The sequence below is a fragment of the Chironomus tepperi genome, unplaced genomic scaffold (assembly GCF_022539635.2).
Source record: "Chironomus tepperi strain 1889 unplaced genomic scaffold, CSIRO-AGI_Ctep_v1 contig_335, whole genome shotgun sequence".
Taxonomy (NCBI): domain Eukaryota; kingdom Metazoa; phylum Arthropoda; class Insecta; order Diptera; family Chironomidae; genus Chironomus; species Chironomus tepperi.
In genome coordinates, this window is record NW_027226457.1 from 2957582 (window position 1) to 2981797 (window position 24216).

General features: G+C 34.7%; 3 protein-coding genes across 3 annotated transcripts; 2 read left to right on the forward strand and 1 right to left on the reverse strand.

Annotated features, from left to right (window-relative positions):
- Positions 1–3613: 3613 nt before the first annotated feature.
- On the forward strand, positions 3614–5066 carry LOC139093329 (O-acyltransferase like protein-like). Its single transcript, XM_070644011.1, has 2 exons — positions 3614–3870; positions 4211–5066. Exons 1-2 carry the CDS (start codon positions 3614–3616, stop codon positions 5064–5066), a joined length of 1113 nt encoding a protein of 370 aa, XP_070500112.1.
- A 586-nt stretch (positions 5067–5652) lies between these two features.
- LOC139093382 (nose resistant to fluoxetine protein 6-like) lies at positions 5653–8004 on the forward strand. The gene is made up of 4 exons (XM_070644087.1): positions 5653–6008; positions 6063–6251; positions 6314–6700; positions 6830–8004. The coding sequence occupies exons 1-4, from the start codon at positions 5665–5667 to the stop codon at positions 7866–7868; spliced, it is 1959 nt and encodes a 652-aa protein (XP_070500188.1). The 5' UTR covers positions 5653–5664; the 3' UTR covers positions 7869–8004.
- Positions 8005–8903: 899 nt separating this feature from the next.
- Positions 8904–10632, reverse strand: LOC139093383 (snake venom serine protease KN13-like). The gene is made up of 3 exons (XM_070644088.1): positions 10294–10632; positions 10108–10196; positions 8904–9559 (listed from the first exon to the last, which is right to left on the reverse strand). The coding sequence occupies exons 1-3, from the start codon at positions 10589–10591 to the stop codon at positions 9062–9064; spliced, it is 885 nt and encodes a 294-aa protein (XP_070500189.1). The 5' UTR covers positions 10592–10632; the 3' UTR covers positions 8904–9061.
- Between the last annotated feature and the right edge of the window lie 13584 nt (positions 10633–24216).

Here is a 24216-nt window from a genome sequence, read left to right on the forward strand (position 1 = left end):
AATTCGCGACTTGCTGTTTGCTGCTACATCATTAATGGCACAAGTGCATATGGGACGCAGAGTTGTGGATGCTGAGATGATATTTTGAAGAGGTAATTTCAGGTGAAAATAACGAATTTTAAATATTTGAAAAATGTTGAGAACCCTACAATTTTAGATTTGAAATGAGAACCTTACAACAGCACTTAGGAAAATTGTAAAAAAGGCAAAAAATCACCAAAAAAAAATTATCTTCAGTGAAGGCAATCTGATGAAATCAAACGATTTCAATTATTATAAGATTCGAACTTAAACTTCCAAAATCTTCAATCATGAATCAATTGGATTTATCTTAGCAAAGTAGGCTATTTCAGTTGTAAATTAGTATAAATTTTGTTTGGATAAAACCAAAATACATTCTTACCAAAAATTTCACAATCAGCAGCAGTCTAAGTTTGACATAAAAACGTTATAGCCAGTAGAACTCAAGTCGATGCTTAACAGCATCTTTCCCACTCCGAATCAACTCTGCCAACAAAAGTCAAATGGCAAGGAAGGCAACAAATAAGTTGTTAACAAAGATAATTACAAAGTCAAGTGAATGTAACAGCAACAGCAGCAGTAACATATATTCCAATTCGAAACATGTCAAAATTAATGATCTATTTGTGTTAAGATTATTTGCCATTGTTATTTATTGCAAATAAAGCTTCCTTATCTTTCACAATACAATCGTAAAAATCTTAACATGTGCTAGGAGAAATAGAAAGAAATATGAAATGGACGTAATGTAATTGGAAAAAACTTTTTTTTATATTTTTGCTGATAAAAATCTATTGAACCTGCTTAGTTAGTTACTTTTTTGCCATTCACTCCAGTACTTGTCTGCTAACCTGATGTAGACAAATCGCGTAATAATCTCTAACAAATAGAAGTCAATATATAACATTGTGTACAGCAGTGCATGCTGTCAATGAGAATGAATTGGAAATTGAATTGAATACAATGTTGTGCTGAGAATTTCTCTCTCCTAGGGATTTTTGCTACAAATTATCAATAGATTAATTTTATTATCTTACAGTCACTAGTGAATGCGCAATTATTTTTAGTAATCAAACTTCATTTATTAAATTCACATAAACTATGAGGCTGTGTGCTGTAACTCGCTTATGCCTATAATAATCTCAAATTTCCATCAGGCATTACCATTTATCTATCTTCAGTGGAGGTCGAGACACGTAAAGACAACGAGAGAGTCAGTGTTGGTATGCTGGATGATTATGCTGGATGCAGATCGTAATCATCTATGAATACAGTTCTAAGCTTGATTTAGTCAAGATGCTGTCAAATCAGAGGCAACTAGATGCCAATATTTACTGCCTACATCATTCTGTCGATGCTGAGCACTAAACTGACAATTCATACAAATTCCAGCCTACCAACACTGAAGAGGATCTTTAAATTGCAAGATTTGCATCGATTAGACTTACTATAAGTAAGAAGGATCCGAGAGACATTAACTTTGCATAATAGAAGATGAAATATCTCAATCTTTTATGCTTCTGTGCATATAATGCAACCTGACTTCAACGGCAACTTAATTTTTTATGCAATGGAAGTAAGAAAGACATAGGAATGGAGAGGAAAAAACTGTGAATTTATTTATTTAATGTGCATTTCTCATGCTGTCGAGATTCTTCTACTTTATTTTTTTTTTATGGCGATTGTGAGAACAAAAAAAAACGATGCTGCATATTTACTCTTTTTTTGTTGTTTATTCCACTCTGCCCGAGATAGTAATCTTCCTTACTTGATGATACTTTATTGTAAAAAAAGTTTATGTGAGACTTTATAAATGATTCAATTAATAAAAATTTGAAGTTGATAAATTTATTGTGTTTTTTCAATGCTTACTTAAATCGAGTCAATGATTTGTCAGTGGTGTTGGATGAACGGGGATTAGTATCGCAGGAAACCAGTTTCCTTAGTGAAGTTCTAGCGTTCAGTCTTACGCTTGGTATAATTCCGATTCTCAGCTTTGCTCTCATGCTTATCTTCAATCAACTGCTCAGGTTACCCTGACGTTCAGCTTCAGTCCAGTTGTGGCACTCAGCTTCAGTTTGATGCTCAGCTTCATTATGACGCACAGCTTCAGTTTGATGTTCAGCTTCATTCAAAGCTCATCTTCAATCTAACATTCAGCTTCACTTTGGCGTTCAGCTTCACTTAGGAGTTCAGCTTCACTTTGGTGCTCAGTTTCAGTCTAACGCTCAGCTTCAGTCTAACGCTCAGCTTCACTCTGATACTCAGCTTCAGTCTAATGCTCAGCTTCAGTTTGTTGCTCAGCGTCAATTTGTCGTTGATGCCAGTCCTCTCTTCAAACTTTATAGTTGCATCCCTGGCTGACCATAAAAAGTCCTCAAAATCATCATGCACTTCCCGGTAAGTTTCATTGAATAAAAATTCTTTATCAATGACCGATAAGAAGCAACCTACATTCCTACATTTAATTTTGATTTGAAGTTCATTGACTGTGATAAACAGCAAAATCTAACCTTGATACTATTTTCTTACTGCTTACGTTGCATAAGACCTTCAAGATAAAGCAATGAATGAACAAAAAAACAATCTTGGCTGTTCAGGTCGATAACCGTAGCACATGCAATTTGTTTTTGATAGAAATAGATAAGAAGGAAATTCAGCTATACTTCTATTGATATGATATAAGTATAAAATGAGAAGTGTTTGGATTTATTGAACTCAGTTATCATTCATTCTCAATAAAGTTATGAAGGCATTTCTAGGTCAGATTCTACTATTGAACATTTTGTGGATTAGTCGATCTAATTGTGACACAGCATGTTCAATCCAAAATGATTATATTGAGGATAGCTATAATAAAGGAAGTTTATGGGCAAAGAAGTTTAAAGACTCATGGGGGAGGTTTCCGTCCGGGATATTTTCTGGAAATTACTTTGACTTTGGTCACTTCGATCAGTGCATTGATTTTTGGTACTTTTCTGATGTTGTCAGTGACATTCAAGGACAGTATTGCTTGCTGATGTTTCCGTATGATATTGAGGACAGCGAAGATGGCATTGCTCCAAGTTTCGCACCACAGCCTTATTCGTAAGTAGATTTTGAGGTTAGGAAGCTCTAGATTTTGAGTTTAGAACCAGATAGTACTGTCAGCATCTTCCTTCACCTAAGAACTGTAATCTAATACTTCAAACTTCTAATTTCAGCCCCAATATCAACATCGGACTAGGAATTTGCATACCCCGCACATGTCAGCATGATGAGATTCACGGAATTGCCAATTCAACATTGATGACCTTGACAAACATATCATTACCTACTTCTTATCAACCTGATTTATTTTGTAGTGTAAAACGTGACAATTTCATGCTAAGTCCTCTACAGATAAGCGCCATGTGAGTAGCTATAGATAAGACTCTCAGTAGAAATGAGTAGATTGAGTAGCTAACTATTGATATTTTCCAGTGTGATTTTTTCAGTTCTTCTTGTCTTGATAATATTAAGTACTGGATATGAAGTTGCGTGCAACATGCTGAATCGTCCAAAATCACCATTGCTTACTTCCTTCTCTGTTTATTCCAACTCAAAAATCATCATGACAATGAAGACATCATCATCTAAAGAAATGATGTTCCTACATGGAATACGGTCACTAGCCATCATTTGGATTGTTGTCTGTCATTCATATACGACTTTTTGGCAAGTTCCTGTTTTTAATGCACAGTATTACTTTGAATGGATCAAAAGTATATCGGCTATGTTCATCTTATCGGGTGCTATGGGTGTAGATACTTTCTTTCTGATGTCATCGATGCTGCTTACATTGAGTGTGTTTAGGGAGTTGGATAAGACGTAAGTTCTATTAAGTATACAATTCGAAGTATACGCTAAAAAGTATACTCTTAAACGTATGCTTTAAAAAGGATACAATGTACAGGTTATAGTACACAGTATGCGTTTTTGGGTGTACAGTATACGATATTGAGTATACTATTTAGGGTATACAGTATACGATATCGAGTATGGTATGAATAATGCCAATTCTAATCAACTGCAGGAACCGCATCAACATACCACTCCTTTACATCAAACGATTCATTCGCATCACCATTCCATTAGCAGCCGCGATACTCTTCATCCTCACTTTCTTCTACTACCTTTCTGACGGACCTTTGTGGTCTTTGTCCATAAGATCTTCAACACTGAATTTCTGTCAGGAATATTGGTGGACAACGTTACTTTACATTGGAAATCATGTCAATCCAGGACAGCTTTGTTTTGGGCATAGCTGGTACTTACAAGTGGACATGCAGCTTTACTTCTTATCGCCGATAATTTTGTATCCTTTGTGGAGATTTAGAAAGTACTTGAAAGTGATGGTTCCATTGATATTATTGGTAGCAAGTTCATCAGTCATTTACATGTACTTGATATTTTACTGGAATGGATTTCGAGTGACTTTATTTGATGAGCAAGGACTTATGAGAGATCAGCTGACTTATTATGCAACACAAGCTAGAATTGACTCATGGATGATGGGGATACTTACTGGATATATCTTGTATACCCTAGAAGGAAAAATTGTCAAATTTTCAAGGTCATTCTTGACAGTTGCCTGGATCCTGTGCCTTATTGGAATTTTAGGAGTCATTATTGGACAATATCCACTCCACCAAGAGAACTACACCAAGAACTCAATTCATGCTGACGCAAGTTACAGTGCCTTCCGTAGAATATCATGGTGCTTGTCTGTCTCATGGATCATCATCGCATGTCATCAGAATCACGGTGGAATTGCGAAGAAATTCTTGTCACTCTCAATTTGGCTTCCAATCAGCAAACTGTCTTACTGTATATACTTGATTCATCTACCTATTCAGCTTGTTTTTCTCAGTTCTCATCGTGTGCCTCAGTATTTTACTGATTTACGAGTATTACATAATTCCTTAGGTGATTTTGGATTGGCATTGATTGTAGCTTTTGGATGGGCTTTGATGTTTGAATATCCATCGATAAGGCTGATGAAGATATTTTTGGAAAGGAAGTGAAATTAATTAAATTTTTTGAAATTTTTATAAAAAAACCGTTACGAAAAAAATTTGAATTTAACAATCAAAATTTCCCGCGGTTTTTATCGAAAAGAAAGCAATTGACCTAGATTACTGATGTAAAGCAACACACAAAGTGTAATAAAATTTCGTTGCAGTTTTTAAATTCTTTGTTTGCAGTTTAATTGAGTGGCTATAAAATGCTTCACATTTAAATGTATTATTGTCCAAACAGCCAAGATAAGCTGATCATAGTTGGCTTTGAAGAATTGTTCAGTGAGGATTTTGGGGGGTCAAGCACCTCTCCACACCCAATATGTCCTAATTTTTTCATTACCCACAATATCCTTCTTCCCTATGCTAATAGCCATCCTTCCAAACACATCATGCAGAGCCAACTTCGATCTCTGGTCACGGCTATACGCACCTCTTTGATTTCAAACTTATCAAGCATTATTGTCCAAAAACAATGGTTTTAGGCAATGAACTTTATTACATCTTATCATCCAAATTGTGCTTTAATGGCCTTGATATGTGATAGGTATAAAATGAAGTACCTTGATTTTTTAATTCAGTCAAGGTTTAACACAGCACCAAAATGGAAGCATATTTTGGAAAAATTCTAATTTTTGTAGTTTTTCTCATAACTTCCATAAAATGTGAGTCACAGTGCAGCATCCAGAATCAACATATTGAGGATAGCTACAATCAAGGACTCTTGTGGGCACGAGAATTTAGAGACTCATGGGGAAAGCTTCCTGCTGGAATTTATTCTGGAAATTATTTTGATTTTGGACATTTCGATCAGTGCATCAATTTTAAGCACAATTCAAATGCTGTTAGTGATATTAAAGGACAATACTGCCTGCTGATGTTCTCGTATCAGCATAGAATCCAAAATGACGTGGCTGTACAGCCTTACTTTGCACCAGATCCACACTCGTAAGTTATGTCACAGATTACTATGATCCATTCCTAAATTAACAAATTTTTCAGATCGGAAGCGAATATCGGAATCGGATATTGTTTCCCTCAAGCATGCAGTCACGATGAGATATTGGAAGTTGGGAACTCGACTTTGTTGCGATTGTTGGATATACAACTACCATCCTCATATCAACCGGACTTATTTTGTAGTGTTAAACGCGACAATTTCAAGTTCAATGCCCTACAGATAAGCGCAGTGTAAGTAAATAGTAAATATCAGATCATTAGCTCTATCTCAAGCTAATATTGTTCCTTTTTAGTACCATTTGCTGCGTACTCATAATTTTGATAATTTTAAGTAGTTCATATGAAGTCTCACGCAATATTCTTGGTCATCCTGTAAATCATCTATTCGCTTCATTCTCAGTCTACTCAAACTCAAAGATCATAATGACTATGAAGCCATTGTCAGACAAGGATATGGTGTTCCTGCATGGAATTCGAGCAATCACGATCATTTGGATTGTTTTTGGTCATACACATCTTACTTACTACAATCTTCCAACTATTAATTCATTGGTCTTTTTCGAATATATTAAGACTATCCAAGCCACAATTATACTGACTGGAACTATGGGTGTTGATACGTTCTTCTTCATGTCATCTTTGCTGCTGACTATGAGTGTGTTTAGGGAGTTGGATAGGACGTAAGTTGATGATTAGCCTTAAGGTTGCCTCAGCTATGGTTGCTTCCTGCTATGGTTGCTCCATTCTCTGGTTGCTCTCTGCTGTGATTACACCTAAGGAACCAACATTGATAATCCATTCCCTTTCAGGAAACGCCTCAATCTCATCATGTTATATCTCAAACGCTACATCCGCATCACTGTCCCCCTAGCAGCTATGATATTCTTTGTCACAACCTTCTACTTCCACTTGTCTGATGGACCATTATGGAACATGCTGATTAAGAAGCTTGCAACAGATTATTGTCAAAAATGGTGGTGGTCGACGTTACTTTATGTCGGGAATTTTGTAAATCCCAAACAACTTTGCTTCGGACATAGTTGGTACTTGCTGGTTGATATGCAGCTGTACTTTTTGTCACCAATCATTTTGTATCCACTTTGGAGATTTAGGAAGCATTTTAAAGTTATGATTCCGATGATATTTTTTATAACAAGCTTGGCCATGATTTATGTCTATTTGGCTATGTATCTGAAGGAATTTCGAGTAGCACTGGTGGATAAACGAGGAACTGAAAAAGATGCATACACTTACTATGCAACTCCAGCAAGGCTTGATTCATGGATGATGGGAATATTTACTGGATATATTCTATATGCACTTGATGGAAAGGTTGTGAAATTTTCAAGGCACACATTGGCGCTGTGTTGGACATTATGTGCTGTTGGCATACTTGGTGTTGCCATTGGACAATATCCACTTCAGCAAGAAAATTACATGGACAATTCCATCCATGCTGATGCAATTTACAGTGCCTTCCGTAGAGTCTGTTGGTGCTTATCAATCTCATGGATCGTCATAGCTTGTCATCAGAACTGTGCTGGATTTATTAAGAAGTTCTTGTCCTTATCATTATGGCTTCCAGTCAGCAAACTGTCTTACTGCATATATTTACTTCATCTACCAATTCAACTTGTTCTTCTTAGTTCCTTACGTCAGCCACAGCACTTTACTGACGTCCGAGGTGTGCACAAATTTTTTGGCGATTTTGGTATAATATTTGCAGTAGCTTTTGTGTTTGCCTTAATGTTTGAATATCCAACGCTAAGATTAATGAAAGTATTTATAGATAGTCGTAATGCTGCTAAGCAGAGCTGGGTTGTTCCTAAGCCAGTATCTCAATCATAACTTTTAAGTATCCAACTCTGTAATATTAAATATAAACACAAGATGTATTTACTTGAAATAGCCTTACATATACAGTTTTATGTATGTATGTATACGATAAGGTTGAATTATAAATGTGCAAAAAATAAAGACAGCCATAGGCTATTTGATAAGAAATCTACTTCAAAAATAATTGAAACGTAATTATTAAGGTTTTATTCGTGTGAGGCAACCTAGTGAATCATATAGATAATCATCCTAAATAGCCAAACACAATAAGAGATAACATATTGTTCTGTTTTGAAATGTTTTGGTGGAATTAGGGTACTTTGTCATTATTAGTAGAGGTAAAGGAGTATTGTATTGCATTTAGGAATGCAGGGATTCAATACAAGGCATAGCAAAGATTTCCATACAGACAGAAAGTACAGTGTCCAGAAATGACTGAAAATCCTACCCTAGGACAGCTTGATTCGAAGAAATTCCGCTTTAGACCAGAGTCATGTCTAGACTCGGACCAGATGTTCGATCATTATACGTTTCCAGTGTAACGATTGATCAGCTGACAGAGGATTGATAGCTTCTGGTGGGAGTCGAACTCTAGTTCTTAATCGTTCGGTGTAATACTCTATCATTCAACCATGGAAACTCTATCAGCAATTCACCTACACTTGTTAAGGTAGTCAAAATGCTTTAGAAGTCACTCAGCTCAGACAGTGACTGTTGAGCACTTATGGCTGATGACTGAATCTCATAAATTAGTAGATTTTCCCTATGCTATATAGATGACAATAAATCTCACAGATGGCATAGAATCAAGGAAGGTATCGGTGGACATGATATTACTATGGGTAATGTGAATTGAAAAGCAGTAGTCAGTGAAAGAGTTAACTTCAAGACGCATCTTTTGGAGGTCATGAATCACAATTGATCAATCCGTCCAGCGAAGTTAGTCTTTGAGTCCAATTCCTTCCACTAAAATGTCACTTTAAAAAATCAAACGTCATTAGTATAACCAGGATGTATGTGTACTTAAAAACACAAATTGATAATTTTAGTGCGTACAATAGATAAACTTTTATAGCTTGATTCCACAACTTAAGTAAACATATTAGTTTATAAAGAATATAAAATTCTGATTAATATAGCACAACCTTATAGCTTGTCACAGAAGTAATTAAACCTATTAAGTACTGCTTCATAGTTACTAGACTTTACAACTCAATCATAAAGTACACTAAAACCATTATAAATGCAGATATCGATACTTTATACATAGAAGCAGCACTTGGTGTTGGTTCCTGAGTTGTCGTTGTTGCTGGTCCAACTGAATAGTAATTCAAGAACTTTGAAAAATCACCAACTGAATGATACCTCAATTGAGCTTTAGTTCCAGTCTTAACACACATATCCTTTCCACCCAATACAATTCCAGCGATCTTATCATCCCCACAAATTAATGGTGCACCTTGAAGAACTTTGCATGCATCAGCATCAGTATTATTAAAAATTGTACAATAAGCTTGATTTCCAGGACTTCCATAACATGAACTTGGTCCAATAACAAATACATGATCCAACGATGGACTTGCAAGGTGAACATTTCTTCCCACGATGTAGCAATCATCAGCAATTTTCGGAATGCTACCAAGAGCTTTTGGCTTAAATATTGAGAATAAAGGTGGAGATGTCGTGATAGATAGCGGATCGAACTGCAAGATATAATTATTAATGTAATTAAGATAATTTCAATTATTCGAAGCAATTGTGGGCAACATGTGTGTCGCGGCACATGAGTGCAGTGGTGAGCAACCAGTGTGCCATGGCACACTAGTGCAGTGGTGAACAACCTGTGTGCCACGGAACAATAGTGCAGTGGTGAGCAACTTGTGTGTCACGACACTTGAGTGCAGTGGTGAGCATCCTATGTGCTACGGCACACTACTCCAGTGGTAGTCAAACTATGTTCCGCGACACACTAGTCCAGTGGTGGGAAACCTGTGTGCTTTGGAACATTAATGCATAGGTGGGCAACATGTGTGCTACGGCACAGTACTGCAGTGGTGGGCAACATATGTGTCGGGGTAAACTAGTGCTGTGTTGTACAACCTGTGTGCCGCAACACACTTGCTCAGTGGTGGGCAACCTTTTGGTCGAGACTTACAATCAAAAAGTGCCGTGGCTCAAAAAAGGTTGTGCCACACTGCCTCAAAATAAAATTTGATTGTATCCATAATTACCCAACTGATTATTCATTTACCTTAATCAATGCTACATTATTAGTCTCATTATTGCTAATATGGTAACGATCGTGCATCCACACTGTCGTCTCATCAAACGTGATCGAATCTGTTTTGTGGGAAATAAGCAAGGAATTTAAAAATAAAAATTTTATTAATTAAAGTATAATTAAAAATTTTAAAAATGTGGTGCTTAATAAATTTACATCCAACTTCATTATCATTTTCCTTGATTGTTTCAAATTGAATGCCAATTTGGACATCATCAGGTCTCGCTACACAACTAGCTGTTGTAAGCACAAAATCTTTAAGAATTAAAGTGCCGAGACAACGAAATTTGCCTGCTGTTTTTGTTCCATTAACAAATGAATATTCCACTATATTAACTATAAAACGGTTGGTGTTGGATGTGTTGACTTTCGGTAGATTTTTCGGTGAATATAGGAACGATTGATCTGTCATATAGACGGATATCGTTAATATTAAAACCGTTAAACTTTTCATTGTTTTTAATAGTTGAAAGTAATTTTTAAGACTGACAGTTGCCTATTTTTTGCGGACTTATCAGCATGCTTATCAATATAAAGGAAATGATTGGTTTACAACCTGATTAAGATTTTTGCCTTAGTATTGCGATAATAATATTGTGAAATTCGATTTCAAGTTTGTTTATTTTTGTGGAATTCCTGGAAGCTATTAGTAGATATGATTAGAGGATGAGCACAGAAAGGGCTACGTGGACTTTGTATAGTGGAGAATAGCTTTAATTGGAGCAATTGGAGATTGGGAAAGGTGCATCGATGGCGACGGAGTTCTATGCCGGGATAAGTACTTGAAAGGATAGATTAAAAGCATATCCAAGCTCTGCCTGAAGGGTGGTAACTCCGCAATCAGGATAGTAATAGGAATAGAATATTCAAATAAATTTTGACCGTTAAATTTTTAAATGCTTTACGTCCGTTAATTTTTTAAATATATTTTGACCGTTAATTTATCAAAAATTCTTATTTTAACCGTTAATTTATCAAAAATTCTTATTTTGACCGTTAAATTTTCAAATATTTTCTGACCGTTAACTTTTTAAATAAATTTTTACCGTTAGGATTTCAAATAGTTCTTGTCCGTTAATTTTTAAAATTTTTTTTTTTTTTTGTTCGTTAAATCTTCAAATTGCTTTGAGTGTTGAATTTTCAAATATTTTTTGACCGTTAGATTTTCAAATATATTTTGACCGTCAGACTTTCAAATATTTCTTGCTCGTTAAATTTTCAATATTTTTTGACCGTTACGTCTTCAATTTTGATAATAAAATTCAATACGCAATTTTCAATCAACGTTATCATTGAAATAAAAACCAATCCAAGTCGCATTAATTCAATGACTAATGTAAATATCATTTAGCACTCGAAAATTGCATTTTAAAAATCATTTAAGCACAAAATTCCTTCCTGAATCATGATTACACACAGTTATTCTGTGCAAAGAAACATGTTAAACAGAAATTTTTATCTCATCACAAAATATGAAAAAAAAAAATTAAAGAGAAGAAGTCGCATAACATTAAATAAGGTGATTGGCGTCGATCGAAGCTCATCATCGTATTTCATCAAATACAACAAAAAAAACAGACGGCAATATCGTCATCATTTAATTTTATATTTTTTTAAGAAAACATACAGTGAAAATTACCAATTTAATTTTATTTTATTTTAATATAAAGCGCCGCAACGAAGTCATGGGAAAAGAAGAGACGTGGAGAAGGTCTTCTAGTTAAGTGTAATTAACAAGCATAGCAATAACATGCGTAAATATTCCAATACTTTTTTTAATCTTCTTTTCCCCGATTAATCGTTAATTTATTTAAATGAAATTTCTCATTTGCCATACGGACTCAAACCCTTCATTCCTCTTGTAACTCAATTATTCTTATGCCTGACATCGTTTCGATTGATCTTTATGATGACAAATATTGCTGTCATATAAAAATAGGGATTTTATATTTAAATATTTATTTTTGTGTCTTAAATCTGTGAATCAAGTTTTTCTCCTTAATGAATAAACAAACAAGTGGATCTTAACCTGATTAATTGATACAATAATCGACATAATATCAGCAAAAACTTTCGAAAAGTCAGAAGAGGAATCTGAATATTTATTCTATGTTAACAGGGGAAAGGTAACTAGATTAGAAATGATTTTTCAAAAATTTTAAGTATTTTGTTCTAAATAGAGGGAATTGGAGGGAGGTCAGTAGGGGTAGTTGACCCCTAACTCCCTGCACTACAGTATTTAAATACACAACTTTAGATCATATCCTTAAAATAGAGTTGCTTTTGATTTATACAAAATTCCTCAGAAAATATGGTCACTAGGCAGCTGTTCTTATTTAGAGGCGGAGTAGGAGGGTTCGAATCCCACTTTCCCCTTGCGATCCATACAAAAATTTATAACCTCCCTACCTCCTCCTCCTCTTCAAAAAATATCTAGCTACGCACTTGCTAGCCAGGGATGTAGCAAAGGTGGGATAATGAAGCATTACCCCGGGGCGAATTTAGTATTTATATATCAGATTGTGGCCGTTTCAAATTCGAGTTTTTCGACATTAGATTGTCGAAAATTCGAACATTTCGAACTCAACTTATTTTAACGGTCAAAAAAATTTTGAAATTTAACGACAAATTTTTTTTTTTTGAAAAAAATTAACGGTCGTTTTTGAGACAGCCACTGATATATATTTTCATCAGTGCGATGGGAGATGCATTGCTGTGCTTCTGTCAGCCTAATGTTTAATTGTAGCAGCATCAATTAGTCAAATGGAATAACAATAGAGCTAGACAACGGTATAGGGAACGTTCAAGGGTTACAGGGATCGCAGGGATCGTCACCTAGAGCTACGATCACGTTTTGGCTCAGGAACTGGTTTCATGCGAGCCTTTTTGAAGCTATAAACTTAACCAAAGATAACTAACCTCAAAATCATCATCTTTATGAGCTGCTAACCCCTCATCAAACCTCTTTCTTCTTAATCATCGATTCCGTTGTCAAAATACCAATTCTTCTCATCATTTAAGGTGCTTCAAACATAAATATATTTTTGTTTGTTTGAGTTAATTTTTCTATAACAAGAAAACGACATCGTTACAATATGATAATGTCTGTTGTTGATGATGATGACAACGATAATGATAGCCAAAAGAGACGTAGAGAGATCATATAAATATTCAAATTGTGTTATGAATGTTCCTGTTTAAAATGAAATTAAAAGATTCCTACTGCGGTGCGATATTACTCGATATCAAACAAACAGCACACACTGTGATATTCGCAATTTTTATTTTGACATTGCCGCGGACATTTTCAAATATTGACTTAATTATTTATACAGATTTAATGGTGATTAACATTTAAACTGCGCTTTGTTGCTTGTCTTCCTTCTTCTGGCCGGCAAAATGAAAATTAATTGATTTTTCTTCAGCCTGACGACAATTGCGTCCGATCCGTGGGCAGTTTTGATCAAATTTATTGTGCAATTTTGTGTATATGAATCCTTTTAGTTACTTACCGACACCATGAATGGAATATTGGATGTTGTTTAGTGAAGCTATTAACATGCCAAAACAAACAAGCATGAGAAAGCAGGCGAAGAGAGAAAGACACAAAATCTTAATTATTAAAACAATTTCACCGCAAAAATGTCTCGAGGGTGGTCAATATACACGCAGTTTATGCTTGATATGGAAACTCAGCGCATATTTTGGGAGCAACAGCTTTTTGAGCACATGACAGATTAAGCATGCACTTTGTTTGATTGAGTGGCTAATAGCATAAATTCATGAATTTCAAAACAGCTAATATTTCAATTTTAAAAAACCGTTGAAATTTGAATCTCAAAAAGCCGTTAAAAATTGAATTTCAAAAATCCGTTAGAATTTGAATTTTCAAAAACCGTTAAGATTTGATCCTCAAAAGTATTTGATTGACAAAATGCACAAGAACTGACTCATCTGATGTTACAGATATGCGCTTCAGTTCCTCCATCACTAACAAAACAGCAATATCCAACTTTTCTTAATATTACAATTATTGATTTTTTTAGTTGTGATAAGCATAAAGGAACTAAATGAAGTGATGCGAAATGGTGCTAATTATGACCATTTTAGCAATCAACGTGTGTTGTGACATTCGATACGCCATGCCCCGTTTCAAAGACTTAATTCGGTCTCAATTGAAATCAATATCTATTAATTAGTCACATGGCATTATTAAGCATAAAATTTCATTTCCAAGTCTGTAAATAATTATTTTTTGTAGCGTAAATGGGATCAACAATGAGAAGGTAGATTGCGATACTTAAGTGTCCATCCAATTGGCACTTGATATAAAGTGAATGCTTTCATGACACATCAAAATCCGTTCAATTGATGTTCATTAGATCGATTTTTCACATTTTTTGCCAAGAGAAATGCTGAATTGAGGAATTCCAGAGTGAAACTTCAGTTCACTTAATTGAGTCGATTTGTTTGCTCTTAAGATACATACTTCTTTAGAATTTCTCGCCATGGACATTCTTGACCAACCTCGTGAGTCATTTCCGTTTTTATATTTAGTTCAAATATTTTCATTTTAAGATGTAGATAAGGCAAGACGTGGAGAGTCTGTTGAGATTTGTTTTGTGTGTGTTCCGAGCAGTCTATGAATTGCCGAAATAGACAGCATTGTAGCAAGGCAGAATCAGATTTGTAGAACTCACTTACTTACTTACTGCAGCCATGTTCCTATGTGGAGCTTAGGTTAAAACAGAAGGCTTTCCATCTGACTCTGTTGCTGACTCTGTCACCTAGTTTGTACAAATTATCTGTCCGCACGTTGAGCTGACATTCTTTCATTACTGTTCTGCGCCAAGTAGCTTTTGGAGCTCCTAGTCGCCTTTTCCCTTATGGATTCTATCCAAGGGCTTTGCAGACTTGTAGAACTTTGCGAATCTTTGTCACAGTGTTGTTCAATCTATGTTCCGCGTCACATCAGTACTGTAGTGGGCATCCAAGCAAGTGTCGTGACACACAAGTTACCCATCACTGTACCATTTTGCCATGAACCGGAAATTCCATTAACAATATTCTATGTTCGGGATTCAATCGTGGCTTACTACCAAATTTGCCTTGGGATGGATAAGTTTGGAAAGCACTGACTTATCATATCGTCAGCATTCCATATAATGGTTGAGAGATCGGCCTCTGTTGAGAATCGAACCTGCGTTGCCACAATAAAGTGAATTTACAGACTCACGGTCTGCTGTCGTACTATTCAGCCACAGAGACCTTAGTTTCGCTCTAACAGATTCACCTACATATGACTTGATAATCCAGGTTCCAAATTACGTCGACACCAAACTCTCATAGTCATATTGTCTGCTATATGCTTCCAATTGTATGAATGTCGCTATGATCCAGTCCAGATCGTGTATATCTCTCGCTTATCTCTATCTCGGACATCAATTCCTTTCATCATATCTGCCCGTTTTCATATTTCTAATTTCTCATCAAATTTCAAACAAATGGCAGCAAAAATTATCAAATAAATTTATCAGTCATTCGATCCATAAGAAAGAGACAGCAGAGAAACAAAAAAATTTCCTTAATAAATTGCCGTACATATTAGATGTGGAACATTATGGATAAGATAAAACAAAAAAAAATGAGATCTTCAAAGTATTCATTCCTATTGAACCGCATCAGCAGGCAATCACGTTATCACAACAGTCGCATCTCCATGTGACTCTTTTATAGATATTATACCAACATTAATTTTAAACTTATCATTGTCGCGATCGCCATCATCACAAAAAAAAAGAGTCAGCATCTTCTTTTAATCGGCAGCACTAATTTATATTCATAATTTATGCCACAAAATATATCGTTTTATGGGTGTGTGTGGGGAGTAATTAACACGACAGCAAAAAAGTCGGCAAAACAATCTATTTAGCGCAAATTTTAGATTAAAAAGATTTTTCTTTCATCTTTCGCATATCTATAGCTGCTCTTCTAATCTGTTTAGAGCTGTGAATGATCAATATGGTCATATTTTACCACTTTTTGTCGCCTGTCAATTTTTATGATTTTTTTGCTCTTTCTTTTATCATTTGCCGCTCTTTATACTGTTCGTGATCTTTTCTCATATTGAAAGATTCAAGATAAGGATGATGACTGAGATTTTTTTTGTTGTATTCAACTTCATTTTGATGAGTTTTGGTTGGAGCTTCCATGAGAAGATGATGATGTAGTGATTTTGATAGTAAGTATAAAAACTTCATAAATTAGGATTGATATTTCACACGATAATGAAGAATAAGATGTTATTTCTTGTCGGGGGTAGTTCAGTTGTGATGTTTACATGGTTACACAATTTTGGAATTTAAGGCTCGTGTTGAGGATCGCGTTGAAGTACCAGTGTGTGGCAATTCTCATGTAGCAGCAAATTTCGTTATCTTTCACATCAAAATGCCTACTCATCGGTGTCTTGATGACTATATTAAGACTTTTGGGGTCGGGAGATGATCGTCATGCAGGACTAACCCCTAAGGAAGCAGGGGAAGTTGAATTGTTTAATGATATTGATGATTTTCATCAAATTTAAGTTGATGTTTAATAATACAACTAAAGGGACGTGTTCAGTTCGAAATTTTATTTAAATTTAAGAAAACCGTTAAAAATTTGAATTTCAAAAATACATTAAAATGAAATTTATTTGTAATTTTAATCATTTATGATGTAATGATATCTGTCAATGGCAGTATGCATTTTTTAGGATTTTTAACTCGTAAAGCCCTAAAAAATTGAAGAAATTGTCTAAAATCGGGTGATTTTGGGTCAATGCACACCCTAGCCCCCCTAGCTACACCCCTGCCTATTAACCCCCATCCAATACCAGACATCATTAACAATTACATCCATTCCCCACTCAACCTCATTATAAATGTTAACATTAAAGTATTTAGTTTCACACTTGTTGTTAATTTTAATGAACTTAATAATTTAATTTAGTGTGTAAGGATCTTTTTATAGCTTATCGTGTATCGATTCCAAGTTTTACACAAATGACAAGATATGATCGAGACAGAATGAATGTCTAAATTGAGTTGATTTGTTAATATTGATAGTTTTCAGATGAATTGGTTAATTGGATACTACAAATTGATTCTTAAGCCTTGTGGATTATCTTGAGGCTGATCTGAAGTTTTGTAAAAGTTCAGAGTATTGATAGTCCTTGAGTTGATAATTAAGATGTTGCTGTCAATCTCATTTGTTCATAGTCAAGCGAGTGGAAAGCAGTAGAAGTGTGAGATTTGGAAGTATGAATGGGGGATTGGAGAGTAGAAGTTGGGGATTGGGGAGTAGAAGTTGGGGATTGGGGAGTAGAAGTTGGGGATTGGGGAGTAGAAGTTGGGGATTAGAGAGTACGAGTGGGGGATTTGGGAGTACGAGTGGAGATTGGGAAGTACGAGTTGAGATTGGAGAGTAGAAGTGAGTGATTGTTGAATAGAGATGGGGGATTGGGGAGTTGGAGTGGGAGATTGGGGAGTGGCAGTGGGGTATTGGAAATGCCAAAATCTGACTCCGAAGCTGACCAAATGTCAAGTGTATCTTCTCATGGTATCCACTGTATAGTACACTGCAGATCATCCACCTTATCCTCATCAATCGCAAGCAAGTCCAATCTTTTGAATACATCAGCTGTTCCATTCATCAGGCCTTTATCATAGCCTTGCTTATTCCATACAGTATTACGTTCATCAACATATCAAGCCATAGCCTAGCCACAATCATAGAAAAATCAACATAGTCATTTATCAATTTTCCTCAACAATCCGTAGGGTCTTGAATAAGTAGACATTGCATAAGTCCCGCACATACATATATATTGAATGTAATGTCAACTTAACTGAAGAGGAATAATTTAATTCTTAAGTATCCACTTTGAAAAAGAAATGTAAAAAGCAATGACGAGAGACTCCAAAGACAATAGACAGCAGAAAGGGGGTATGAAGAAGATTCAATGCAATGTGATGAGATGTCAAGTAGCCAGCAAATAAATAAATAAATAAAAATAGTTAGCCAAGAGAGAAAATATTATCGTCCGAGGAACGAGAATTTAACTGATAAAATATTTTTTACATTCCATTGCTTTGTGGCAGCACGTTTCAAAATACATACAGTAAGTAGACTGCAATCATTAAAATAATTTTTTATTATGTTTTTGTAGTAATGTGCGGCCATTTACGGATGGAAAATTTTCATGATTTGATAAGAAAAAAAAGGAGGAATTTCAATCTAATTTTGGACTTGACGAAGAAATTCCGTCAGTATGTGCTTTATGATAAAATCTCCGATCATTCACCACCATCGCCGATATCATTTATTTTTATTAAACATATAAAAAAATAAAATCGATTGATGATCATTAAAGAAACATACGAAAAATGCACGACAAAAGCGACATTTCATTTAAATTTTTTGTACGCACTTTTTTCAAGGAGGAGAGATGCTTGTGTCTGCGTATTGTCTGATGTCTGAATGTCAGGTGATCTACGCTTTCTCGTTTCAACTTAGACAGCATGTAGACAAAGTTCACTGATCCAATTAGCCAAAAGTTAAGGTAGAAAGACTGAACTGGCCGAAAACTAAATCAAAAGGCAACAACTGGCCGACAACTGAATTTGAAGGATTCTAGTGGCCGAAAATAAAGCTGGTCAAAACTTAAGTCAATAGGGATCAACTGGCCGAAAATTGATTCAAATGAGGCAAACTGGCCGAAAATTGAATTTAAAGAATTCAAGTGGCCGAAAATTGAGTAGCAGAGTCATGTAGCCGAAAATAGTATCCAGATTTTCAACTGGCCGAAACTTAAGTCAAAGACATCAACTGGCCGAAATTGATTCAATTTAAGTAAACTGGCCGAAAATTGAATCTAAATGTTTCGAGTTGCCAAAATTTCAGCAAGGGGTGGGCAAGTGGCCGAAAGTTGAACAAGAACTGGTTAAGTAGCCGAAAATTGGATCCAAGTATATGACTGGCCGAAACTTAAGTCAAAAGACATTAACTGGCCGAAAACTGAATTTAACGAAAAGCATGAACAGGCCGAAAATCGAATCAGAAATTCCACAAATTAAGCCAATGATAGTCAAGTGGCCGAAAATTAAACCAGAGGAGGAAAAGTGGCCGAAAATTAGGCTAAAGTAGAAAAAGTGGCCGAAAGTTGAGTTTGAGGGAATCTAGTGACTATAAACTAGTAAAATGCTCCTCAATCATCCCGTTTCATCAATTTTATCCAACTTGTTCTTCTTCTTCATCCCAATCTTGATCAATTTAACGATTCACGAGAAAATAATCAGCAGAATACAAAAAGACATAACAAAAAAAATCTCATTTTTGTAAAAGAAAATGAGAGAAATGAGATGATGTTGATGATTAACATAAAGAGATCATTAAAAGGCATAAACAAACATACAAAGAAGCACATGTGAATATGTTGTGTGTTAAGGCTAAACAAGAAAACAATTAAAATTTCTCATCAATGTTCGATGCTTAAAAAAATTGAAAATTTATTCGGTGATTTATTCTCTTGTCGACTGTCAATGGTTAATTCCACTGGGAATTTTTGTAGACAAAATTCCAGTGACTTTATTTTTTCAACAATAATAAATTAGATTCTTTAGAAGTTCACGGAGGAAATTTAATGAAGCTTGACAAAATTGCACAATTAAATAATAAGATTGTCTCGTTCGATTCGGTCATTTGGCAGGCAATTCGATGAGGTTGAAGGCGAGGAACGAATATAATTATTTTTATTTGTACGATGGGAATAAAACAGTTTGGAAGGAAATTGGACCTGATTTGATGCAATCAAAATTCTTGAGAATTAAAAGTAAGGCTTTATTGATGTCAATCTTAAGGAGATATGCTGCATAATTTGGTTAATTTAATAAGTCTAGCATTTTTATTGAGCCTTAATTAAGGCAGAAATGTCGAGATGCATTAATGAGCTAAAGATGTTGACATTTGAAGAAATGAGGTTAATCTATCCAAGTAAGAGTTCAATTCCTTGTTGATTCTCTTGGTTTCTTTAATATGTCAATTTGCGGAGGTTCAAATCCTATCCAACATGATCATCTTCCTGTTTCAAAAAGTTTACAGCATTTAATATTCAGGTTTACATCTTCTTAGTCACTTACGTCGGTGGCGCCAACGGCCTCTGTGATCCATGGCTCTCTTAGCTGGCATTTGAAGCTGACTCTAACGCTGTCTGCCCTTTGCCAATTACCAATACCAAATGCTACAAATCATCCCATCTTCAGGAACAAGAAATTACCCCTAATCCCGATGAGATTAAGGATCTGTACCAATTCGAAATATGAAGACGCTTCTAATAAAACAACCAAAAGCGCCTCTTCTACTCTACAACCAAAGACATAAAGATCTTCAGATCCAACAAAACATTAACATTTGCATAAAATAATTTCTCACTTAGTCACAATCATGAATTAAAAGTCAATGCATAAATCTCATGACAAATATCTTCCTGTTGAACAACATAAGTCTGAATGTAAATATCAACAGATTAAACATCATCTTGATCGTGTCTTGATTGCTCTCGATGTTTTTTTCTTTCCAGTCCATCTCAATGTTATTGATTTAATTTACCAATCAAGCACGAATTACAGAAGCAAGAGAATGGAGATGAAAAATGTCATGAAATTATTTTTCGAAAGTCCAAAAACCTCTGTCATCGCCTCACTCCAGTGATAAAGGAATTGATGTGTCGAGATATAAGACTAAACAAGATCGTAGATATGATAATGAGTGTCGGAATCGAGAAAAAATTGATTAATATATGTGACATCAAATGATTTTTTCGGGCTTCTTGTTTATTTTTTGAGAATTTCATGCCTCACATTCCGCTCGTGGAAAAGAAGAGTCAACGAAAAGTCAAGAAGAAGATGACTTTTTTTTTTGTCAAGAAGATCTAAACGATATGCGGAATGTGTGCATAAATTAACAACAATACGTAACTGCAGCAATACGATGAGATTCTTTTCATCGATTGCAATCTATTATAATGATGGGAAAATGCAGTACTCTGGAATGTTTCATGAATTTTTAGCTGATTTTTGATGAAAAGGGGTGTTAAACTATGCACTTTATGAAGGTGGCTAGGCTGGGTGGTAAGATGAATGACTGAAAGCAAACAATTTTTAAAGTGCCGTTGAAAATTTGAATTTTGAAAAATTTTCAAAATTTGATATTTTGAATAAAAAAGTTTGAATTTTGAAAAACCGTTAAAAATTTGAAATTTAAAAGAGAGTAAAAAATTTGAATCTCAATTAGCCGTTAAAATTATGAATCCTCAAAAACGTTCAAAATTTGAATTCAAAATGATCGTTAAAAATTTGAATTATCAAAAACCGTTAAAAATTAAATTCACAAAATAACATTGTTTCCTACAAAAATGCGCTGAACACCCTCGATCAGCAACATGAAGACTCTCTGAATTCTCCCTTATCAATCTCCTCATTGCATTGAGACTGAAATTGTTTTTAATAAATGGAATGTTTCATTTTTTTTTTTCGATACTGTAAGATTATTTAATTCAGCTTTTTAGTATTCTGCAGGGAATTATTGGTAAACGATCATTTCTGTTGCTTCTCATGTCTCCACAACTAGTGTGCATTCACATCAATAAGCTGATGCATTCACGTACGTTCTCAGTTAATGTGAAAAAATTGTTTATGCTTACCTCACATGCATAATTCCAATTTTTATATTCTATATATCTTCATCACTTCTTATCACAGTGTATCTAGTTCTGTTTTTGCTAAAAAATAAATAATAAGAAGCTTCTTTTTTCTCACACATCAAATATACTGTATGTGTCGTATCGTCATGTGCAATTAAAACATTATGTTGCAATTTATGTTTTTTGATGCATAATTAATGCGTTGTCGGTGTTTATATTTTAATTATTAACATTAATATTGTGAGAGACGCACATATTATATTTAATATGCTGTGTAAAAGGGACATGCATAACAATGTATCGAATACTAATGAATTCGAAACGAGTTTGACATGTTCAAGAGTAACGTTCCTTTCAGTGTCGCGGAAATTTTTCGGTGAAATCTACAGTGTTGTACGAGACAGAAGAGGAATGATGAACATTATCATCTTTTGGACTTTTAATTTTTTATAAAAAAAAGATCCTAGGGATGGGAATTTCCTTAATTTTTGTAAAGTATTAATGAATGAATTGTATGGATCAATGGTCTGTTCTTGAGGGACTTGTAAGGTATTCTGCAATATATTCTATGAGCTTGAAGTGGAGCTAGGGGTAAGTAGATTTGAGTGCTTAATTATTGCAAATTTGCAGATCGGTCATAGGTTCGAATCTCGAAATGAAGATTCCTTGCTTATTGTTTTTTCTTACCATCAAATCCTCAAATAGATTCAGATATTTTCCTCATTTGACGATTGATCCACAACTTTGTACAATTGCATGACCCAAACCATATCAATCCCAGTTAACTTGACGATAAATGAGTGTGGTCGTGAGGGTATTAGCAGAGATTTAACGGCTAGAGCAGTAAATAAGTCATTCGATTCTGAATAAGCAATACGAATAATTGAACCTGGGTTACTTATTTGATAAGACGACACCCTAACCAGTAAGCCAGCAGATGTGATTTACTGATAATGTAGAAGAACCAATGACTCACCTAGTTCATGTCATATAGCAGATCATACCCAGGGTAGACAATTTTGGGGTAAAAATCTTTAATTTGGACAAAATTCTTTAATTTCGTAAAGTTTTGGGACGTAAATCCCAAATCCTGATTAATCCCCAAGATTTCTAGAAGTGTCAATGTCAAGTCATTTAGGATCTTCTTGCAGTCACCCCTTGGATCCAGCGAGATTCCTCCAATTCCCTCATAATCTCAACATTCAAGAAATACACATAGTGAGTAGCATATTTCCTATTTCATATACTTTATGATCCTCACTATAATTGTTATCATAATAATTTTCATCAACCTTCCGTCAACATATCGATAACAATAAGAACAATATCAGCAATAAGGTAGTAAAAGAAAAAAATAAAATTCTCACGGTCTGGTGGCAGTTTTCTGGTTTTTATCAACCTTTTGCGTCTCCTCCAACAAATGAGCCAAGTTGAAACGTTAACGAATTGAAAAAGGCTATGGCAGAGAGAAAGAACAATTGTCTTGTATATACATTTTATACGATTCAATCTGATGATATGTGAATGACGAATCTTTTTGTGAGCTGAATTTTTGATAAGGCACAGGCAGAAGAAAAATTGAAAATTGAATGCTTTCGTTTACTTATTGTGTGTTATTATTGTGAAATGATTGAAGCTTTCAAAGAAAGCAAAAATTTCACAAGGCTCATTAAATCACCGCTATATGTGCATTTTTTTCGTGCGCGAATCAATTGGTTCATAAATTTTTGTATCTACTGCTCTGCATCAAATTTTACTGTTATGTATGAAATTATTATGATGATCGATGGAATATTTTATGAAATGACAAAAAAGTATAAATTCGTTCCTTGCTATATTAAAATCCCTGGGAAATCTCAAGTTCACAAGCATATATACTATAGTCAAGAAGATTTTTAGTGACATGTACACAAATAATAATGGCAATATATCACATAGCAGTCAATCGTTGTCTACAATATATTATTGTAAAGCAAGACTTGTCGATTGCATTGTCGCTTCATTGGAATTTCTTGTTCCAACAAATATCAATTGCAATTTACAATTTTAATCGCTGTGCTTTAGAGATGATTGTGGCATATTGTCCAGGATACTAGGAGATTCAAAATGGTAAGCTATCAATCTCATGTCTTTACATATTCATATTTATGTAAATTTAGGAACAAGTAGGCCACGTATTTTTAATCTAGACAATCCCAAATAACGACTTTTTTGTTTTTGAATTTTGCAAGATTTGATGATTTGTTTTCATTCTCACTTGGAGAGTTTGACCTTCAATTTTGAGCTGATTACTTGCTTAAACAGAACTTTATTGATTGGAAAGTGTTATAAAGGAGTGA